Genomic DNA, 8,616 nt, shown 5'->3' on the forward strand with positions numbered 1-8,616 from the left:
ACATTGATCAACAAAATTCCACATCAGTCAATAGTTTGTTGTGTGTCATAACAGATGCATCTTTTCATAGATTGATATTCCCAGTTCCCACAGAGTGAGAAATGCCAGCCAGTCCCTGCTGCCAATCTGTTGCACTTTGGCCCCACCAGCCGACCACTGGCTGTCTGCCCTGCAACCTCCTGTACTGTACCTCTAAAAGGTCACGCTAGTTATTCTCCTTCACAGTACTGCCTTCATCATCACAACAGGTTAACCCGCTACTCTGTCAAACTCATTTGGATATTATTGTAATGAATGCTGATATAATGCATATGATTAAAAGAAACAGGCTTTGAAGTCGAGCTCTCCTCTCTGTTGGAGAAAAGTACATATTGACTTTAGAGGTTGGCCTCTTTTTGATGTTCTCTTTGACTTGGGAGACCTTGGTGCCAGTAATTAGAATGATAGTTCTGGAGAACAGAGGGGAAGCTGCATGTACTTATTTAGGCCAAAGGTGTTTATAGCAGCAGACCAGCCCCCAGCCCAGTGCTCATGTGGTTTCATCTCACATGGTGACCACATTTAAAATACCCAAATGCGGGACAACAGGATGATTTTGCAGGACATTCGCGGGACAGTGTGCATTAACACCCCCCCCCCCACACACACACACACACACGCAAATCCCCCTCCCAATGCACTGAGCGAGCTAATTGAAGCACACCAAGTCTTTTCTTTTGTCTCAGCCACAATATTTGGTGATGCAGAAAAGTGAGATCACATGCGTGGCTGTTTTATGAAAATGTTTGAAAATTTGTCTGTGGAAACATATCTGGTTGGTCTCAGGGAATGTAAAACTGTAAGGAAGTGAGACTTCTAAAACGAGATTGAGTGAAGTAGCAGAAAATATGTTGAATGAGCAACTAATGATCATGGAGAGCCTCACAAGTTTGAGGAAATGACCTCATCCTTCAGTCTAATCTGTCAATTTGGTTAACTTTTGTAGCTCTTCGTTAGAAACAGCTGGAATTTACCCCGAAATGCTTTGACAAATGTGATTGGTTGACGATACGACATTGGCCCACGTCTCGTCTTGCGCTGCGCAGAACATCAGATCTCACAACGATTGGAGAGGTGTTTAAATCACCAGTAGCCTACTATAGACTTATGATATATGTCTTGTCATAAGCGTAACGTGACTGCAAAAGAGACAGGTTGGAATGTTAATTCTCATCAAATCAATGAGAAGTCTGACTGAAACACGGGACAAATAAAAAATAATAATTGTAAATTGGTGTTTTAATTTGTTGATAATTTGCGGAACATGATTGTTTGGTTATGGGACGGGGGACAAGGAGTGTCCCGTAAAACCCGGGGCAGTTGGTCACCCTATTTCAGCCACTATCCAACCAAGTCATAGAAGTCCCCAAAAAAGGTGGTGCTTACCATTCTGCAGTTTAACAATAAAACAAATAGAGCTTAGGTCATGTTCAGCAGTGAGAAAACCATTTAAAAAGGAGTGAGGTACTACATGAATTTGTCCAATAAGAACATATATTTTCCTTTTTCCCGTGCCCTACTGAACACGACTCTGCTAATCCAATCCTCTCTCCTGTCACTGTTAAGACAAAAGGTTCTCTCTCTCTCCCCCTTCTTCCCTTCTCATCACAGAGGCTATAGATTGCGGCCATGTACAGTATGGCCCTGCTCCCCTTGTTTATTCAGACCTCCATTGTTCCCTCCTCTCTTAGCTGTTGAGACCATCAATACATCTGTTTCAACGGCTGCTAATTAGCAGGGCATTTATTGTGGGCCAGGTTTAACCACAGGGTTGCCCAGCACTCTCACATAAAACCACACACAACCACACACTCACACACACTGTTTACCCAGCATCCCCTGCTCCCACCCACCGCCGTAATCAGGCCAGCCGGCCTCCCTTCCCTCGTCCCTTTGAACGGTAGTCCCTCTGAGTAGGTGCTGAGTGGGGAGACAATAGCGTGAATGGGATCTCCTCAGAGCAACCTCATTGTGTTAGAGGCTCCCTGTGTGCTTCTGGGACTGCTGGTGCTCTACATGCGCTGAATTAAAACGCTGTTAAAAGACATACGCTGCAGACATGGATAGTTCTCTGTGGTGTGAGAGGAATCAATGACGTTACGCCTCCTCCGCCTCAGTAGGAAAACCACTTTGAGAAGCTGAAAAGATGTGATACTTCAGCTGCGTTTTAACGTGTTTGTGAACTGATTTATTACAAGTACCGTTACTTGATTTTGAGTAAAGAAATTATAATCCAGTGTTCAAAATGGAATGCATAATATGTCACATCAAAAGTGTAAAACTGTTGATAAATCTGAAGTTTCATGACAATTGAAATAGTCACAATACAATTTATTCTCACATGGAAACACGGATAAATAATATTTATTAAGCCACCGAAGCACAATGTCATTCAGCTCCATGTCCTGTAACTAGCTACTAACTGTGCTGTTCAAACTGGGATGTGATCTGACTGTCTGTCGTGTCAACAGGAGGAGCTGGAGATAGAAATCTATTTTGTAGAACAGATATGAATTGGGAAACGTGTTCGATCTATTCATTACATTTCTATCTGCATCGTTCTGAACCGTCTGTCTTTCTGTCCGTTGTTTTGGGTTGTTACCAGGAGGACGTAGAGGTGGTCCAGAGAGAGAGAGAGACAGGGCCCTGGAGCGCAGCCAACAGCTGGAGGAGGAAATACAAACACTATGCACGTACCACAGGTGACACACACATACACTTCCTCTTTAAGATGTCTGTATCTGCATAGTGAAGGTTCTCCGATAACAGGAATATATGGTTTAGTGCTGCTTGGTACATTGGTATAACTTCTGCTAGGGTTATACAGCTCCAAATAGTGGATTTAAAGGCACAATCGTGAAATAAGACTGATAAGACTCATATTAGACTTTGATGTGACTTAGAATCTTAGTGGAAAGTCATTTATGAAATCAAATAAACCTGCTCACTCACTCGTGCATTTTTCCAATAGTACATTGTTATACCGTTGGTTTAGGGGACACAATTTAGTTCAACAAAAAAGTATCCCGTCATCATTATTGTAATAATTGTAAAATACTGAACCTAGTAATAAAGTTTGTTGTTCCTGGGTACTTTCTGATCCCATTCTGCACAAATACTACCAGCCACAGAGTGAGAACTACACATTCATAGGACCACAGATCATTTCCATTTCATTTGGCTGAAAGGGTCGGGTAGCTATGATCGCACCCCATTCTAACTTCTTAATAAAAAATGGCTGCACAGCAAGACAGCTCATTGCTCTCCCGCTTATTAAAAATGGCTGAGAAACATGTTTTCGCCAGCTCTCCCTCCAACCTACTCATATTAACAGCTAAAACTAATCCTCATATGCATCGTTTTGCTCTAATTTGAGATATCTAAGTAATTACACCCTAATTATAATATTAATCCATGAGAATTAATTATTAGAGGTTTTGGAAAATACAGAAAAAGGGTGCTTTTTATTTGGCTTTAGCTTTAATCGTCCGCCAATGACATTTGTTTTGTAATTAGTCATTCAATGGAATAAATTGAGTGACAACACCTTAAAAATAGAAGAGAACTGTGCAGCGGTGTAGCTGGCATGTCCTACCATCTATTTTCTGTTGGCTCAGAAAGTAGCCGATCTAGTTTGGTAACCTGCATCCTGTTCTTAATGTGTGTCATATCCTGATAGTTAGTTTTCTCTGCATCTCATCTGTCACGTGGTGGACTGTTAGTCTGGCATTGGTCACCACAGAGTGACTGGGATCTCTGAGAACGCTAGTAGGTTTTTATGGAGTGGCCCACCCCACCCTGGCTTTGCTCTGAAGAGACTAAGGATAGCATTGTATTCTCCTCTTCTCAGACAATTTGCATTGTGTGAGAGCGGGAGCAAGAGAGAGAGAGAGAGAAATAGTCTATTTCACTTGCCTTGGCAATGTAAACATATGTTTGCCAATTGAATTGATAGGGAGAAAGAAAGAAAGATAGAGGGAGGTTGCCTAGTACTACGTCTTATCAGTGGTCCTGTAGACCTTTATGTGGGGAACCGTCCTTCCAGCCCCAACAAAGCAGAGAAGAGAAGCTGGCTCTGCTCTGTGTGTTTGTTTGAGGATTCACTGGCCCTCTCCATTGTGTCTCCTGGATAATACACACAACCAATCACAGACATGCTAGCTACACCGCTGTACGGTTTTCTCTTCTATTTTTAAGGTGTTGTCACACAATTCATTCCATTGAATGACTTATGACAAAAAAAATGTATTTGGTGGCCGGTTAAAGCTAAAGACAAATAAAAAGCACCTTTTTCAGTATTTTCCAAAACCACTAATAATGAATTCCCATGGATTAATATTATAATTTAGATATCTCAAATTAGAGCCAAATGATGCATATGAGGACTATTTTTAGCTCTTAATTTGAGTAGGTTGGAGCCATATGGGCCCTGGTCAAAAGTAGTGGGAAGAGGGTGCAATTTGGGACTCAACACAAGGAGGCTGGAGGGAGTCAGTCAGGCCAAGCAGGTCATGTATTAACACTCCGGATGGACATGAAACTCCCTGGGGAAGGCTGATCATCACGGAGGTTGAGTGGGTCGAACTTTAACGCAGACAAACTCAATAGTGATTAGCTAGGCTAGCAGAGGGAAACAAGACAGGCTGGCTGCCTGGGGTTTCTCTGGGTAATTATTTTTAGTACCTTATGTTCCTATCTACATAGTGATCTACACAGAACCCTGATTCCATGTTGGTTTTAACAGTAAAGAAGCATTTATCAACTTCCACTGTCCCCCAAGAGTTGCTGAAATCCCTCTTCACTTTCATGGGACTTGCTTGAAAAGACTAACCTGTGGATTTTGAATATCTAGGAGGACATTTTAGGTTGTTAATATTTACGTTTTTAATTTTATTTAACCTTTATTTAACTAGGCAATTCAATTAAGAACATATTCTTATTTACAATGACGGCCTACGCCGGCCAAACCCGGATGACGCTGGGCCAATTGTGCTCCTCGAGGCATTGGAAAACCTCCCTGTCTTTGTTTGAAATTCACTGCTCGACTGAGGGACCTTACAGATAATTGTATGTGTGGGGTACAGAGATGAGGTAGTCATTATAAATCATGCTTAACACTATTATTGCACACAGAGAGAGGTCATGCAACTTATGTGACTTGTTAAACAAGTTTTTACTCCTGAATTTATTTAGGTTTGCCATAACAAAGGGGTTGAATACTTATTGACTCAAGACATTTCAGATTTTCATTTTTAATTAATTGGTAAAGATTTCTAAAACCATAATTCCACTTGGTGATTATGAGGTATTCTGTGTCGGCTGGTGACAAAACATCTACATTTAATCCTTTTTAAATTCAGGCTTTAACACAACAAAATGTGGCGAAAGTCAAGGGGTGTGAATACTTTCTGAAGGCGCTTTACATCACCATCAACCCTGACTGAGAAAGAACAAGGAAAAGTGAACCAGTGCCTCAAACTCAGGATTAGCCCTTACTTGTAATCTGTGCTCCCCAATACATTTGGTGGATTGTCTAGGAGCCCTCTCAGCAACCTAGACTCCGCCGGAATAGAAATGGAGGAAGTTATTCAAAATGCTCAGCAGCACCTCTGCAAACCACTGAACCCCAAGCACAACAGGTGATAAAAATAAGTGATTAAGCAACAAGTCACTCACTGTTAATTACATTTTTTATTAGGTAGTAGGAGCTAAGGTAGCCTGGACCCAGATCAAATTGTGCTGTCTTGCCAAATCCTATCGTCTTTCATTTATTGTCATGCCAAACTCCGATGCCATCATAGGAGTTGGCTATTCAGCAGAAACAGACCTGGGACCAGGCTAGAGACAAAATACTCTAGGTGGATATTCTCCCAGTAATTGTGGCTTGGCTTGGGATACCTGTGTGATAAAAGGTGAGGTGACCTGGCTGCTTCTCAGAGGTGCCATGGTAGGAAGGCGACAAATGGTCATCCTGACCTGGCTATAGCTTGGTGTACCAGTCTGTCTGGTAACAGGTGAGCTCTGTGACCTGGCTGTAGCTTGGTGTACCAGTCTGTCTGGTAACAGGTGAGTTCTGTGACCTGGCTGTAGCTTGGTGTACCAGTCTGTCTGGTAACAGGTGAGCTCTGTGACCTGGCTGTAGCTTGGTGTACCAGTCTGTCTGGGAACAGGTGAGCTCTGTGACCTGGTTGTCTCAGTGCTGGAGTCCTAGTTTATTTGTTTAAAGCCCAGAGAGATGAGTCTCAATTAAAGGGTATTTTACATACCCTGGCCCTGATAAAAATCCTCCTTCACACTAAGTATTAATCATATATGCATCCCAAATGGCACCCTATACCCTTTTGTAATGCACTACTTTTGACCAGGGCCCAAAGGGTTACCATTTAAGACACACCCCATCATTAGAATTAGAGGGCAGGTTCGTTGGGCTCTAGCATCTGTGCTGCTGGGTTATCTGATTAGGGGAGTTAATCATGAACTGTTCTGCATTGCAGACTGGAGCCCTTCTCTTCTCTGTTTTGGAGGTCACTGGCAGAAACTACAGCAGTAAGCCACCATGTTCAGAAACTCAGAATTCACAGTCATAAACATTCTATAGATAGACACACAGACACACAAGAGCAGGTGGGAAGATAAGAATGAGGAATCTGGAGCGGAGCATCACTTGTTGTAATTACCGTACTTTATGATAATCAAGTCATGGGAGCTTAGCTTACTAGGCCTGTTTCTCACTCCAGTTAGGTGTTTGGATGAAACGCAGATGGATGAAACGTGATCAGACACTCGTCCTCATGGATGGAACGGGATCAGATCAGTACAACAGGAGCAGACACTCGTCCTCATGGATGGAACGGGATCAGATCAGTACAACAGGAGCAGACACTCGTCCTCATGGATGGAACGGGATCAGATCAGTACAACAGGAGCAGACACTCGTCCTCATGGATGGAACGGGATCAGATCAGTGCAACAGGAGCAGACACTCGTCCTCATGGATGGAACGGGATCAGATCAGTACAACAGGAGCAGACACTCGTCCTCATGGATGGAACGGGATCAGATCAGTACAACAGGAGCAGACACTCGTCCTCATGGATGGAACGGGATCAGATCAGTACAACAGGAGCAGACACTCGTCCTCATGGATGGAACGGGATCAGATCAGTACAACAGGAGCAGACACTCGTCCTCATGGATGGAACGGGATCAGATCAGTGCAACAGGAGCAGACACTCGTCCTCATGGATGGAACGGGATCAGATCAGTACAACAGGAGCAGACACTCGTCCTCATGGATGGAACAGGATCAGATCAGTGCAACAGGAGCAGACACTCGTCCTCATGGATGGAACGGGATCAGATCAGTACAACAGGAGCAGACACTCGTCCTCATGGATGGAATGGGATCAGATCAGTACAACAGGAGCAGACACTCGTCCTCATGGATGGAACGGGATCAGATCAGTACAACAGGAGCAGACACTCGTCCTCATGGATGGAACGGGATCAGATCAGTACAACAGGAGCAGACACTCGTCCTCATGGATGGAACGGGATCAGCTCCAACAGTACATGCATGGCCTTGTGCTTTTGTTTTTGTTGTTCCAGGGAGTACTTCCCATGGAAGTTGTCAGCACTATCAAAATACAGCTTAAAATCACCTCTCATCTGGTTTGTGTTGAAACACACCCTCTCAATAGGTAGCTCTCTTTCTCTCCCTCCCTGATTTCTTCCTTCGCTCTCCCATGAAATGAATTTGAACAGTTTGCGGACAGTATTTTTCTCTCCTCTTGATTGTTTCCATGAATATGTGTTGTAAAGGGAGGTTGTTGTGTAGCTCTGGGGGGGGGGGGGTCGAGGTGATGTAGGCAGGGTCAGATGAAATAATCTATAGTGAAGCAACTCTCCCCTCTGTTCTCTCTCCTCTGCCCTCCCCTCCTCTGTTCTCTCTCCTCTGCCCTCCCCTCCTCTGTTCTCTCTCCTCTGCCCTCCCCTCCTCTGTTCTCTCTCCTCTGCCCTCCCCTCCTCTCCTGTGCTCTGCCCTTGTTTGTCACAGTCATCGGACCTTCGGACCCAGTATGTTTGCATTTAATTAAACAAAGCACACAAACTTTACATCACTCCCATACCTGTCAATAGCACATCTGAATTGATTACCCTCAGCTCTGAAACAGGAACTTCACCTTCCCCCTCTGAAACTCATTAAGGGGAGGACAGGCCAGAATGAGTCATATGATTTTAAAGCTACAGTATGTACACTCCTAGCTGGGATGGAGGCAGAGGCCTCAGGTCATTCATCTGTACTGAACAAAAATATAGATGCAACAATTTCAACCATTTTACTGAGTTACAGTTCATATAAGGAAATCAGTCAATTTAAATAAATTCCTTAGGCCCTAATCTATGGGTTTCACATGACTGGGCAGGGGCACAGCCTAGGGTGGGCCTGGGAGGGCATTGGCCCACCCACTGGAGAGCCAGGCTCAGCCAATCACAATAGGTTTTTCCCCACAAAAGGGCTTTATTACAGAAATAATTACTCCTCCATTTAATCAGCTGTCCGGGTGGCTGGTCTCA

General features: G+C 43.7%; 1 protein-coding gene across 5 annotated transcripts in view; it reads left to right on the forward strand.

The window, feature by feature from the left end:
* Positions 1 to 8,411, forward strand: part of LOC115162082 (mirror-image polydactyly gene 1 protein-like) — a 34,840-nt gene extending 26,429 nt beyond the window's left edge. For 4 of the 5 annotated variants that reach the window (XM_029713036.1, XM_029713032.1, XM_029713033.1 and 1 more), the window contains 2 exons: positions 2,645 to 2,741; positions 6,777 to 8,411. In XM_029713036.1, coding sequence (XP_029568896.1) covers positions 6,835 to 7,743 — 909 coding nt within the window. In that variant the 5' untranslated portion in view covers positions 2,645 to 2,741; positions 6,777 to 6,834 and the 3' untranslated portion in view covers positions 7,744 to 8,411. Of the gene's footprint in view, positions 1 to 2,644; positions 2,742 to 6,533; positions 6,586 to 6,776 lie in introns of all 5 variants that reach the window. The other variant, XM_029713037.1, reaches the window with a different exon arrangement.
* The last annotated feature ends 205 nt before the right edge of the window (positions 8,412 to 8,616 follow it).

Source organism: Salmo trutta, chromosome 25 (genome assembly GCF_901001165.1).
Source record: "Salmo trutta chromosome 25, fSalTru1.1, whole genome shotgun sequence".
Lineage (NCBI taxonomy): Eukaryota > Metazoa > Chordata > Actinopteri > Salmoniformes > Salmonidae > Salmo > Salmo trutta.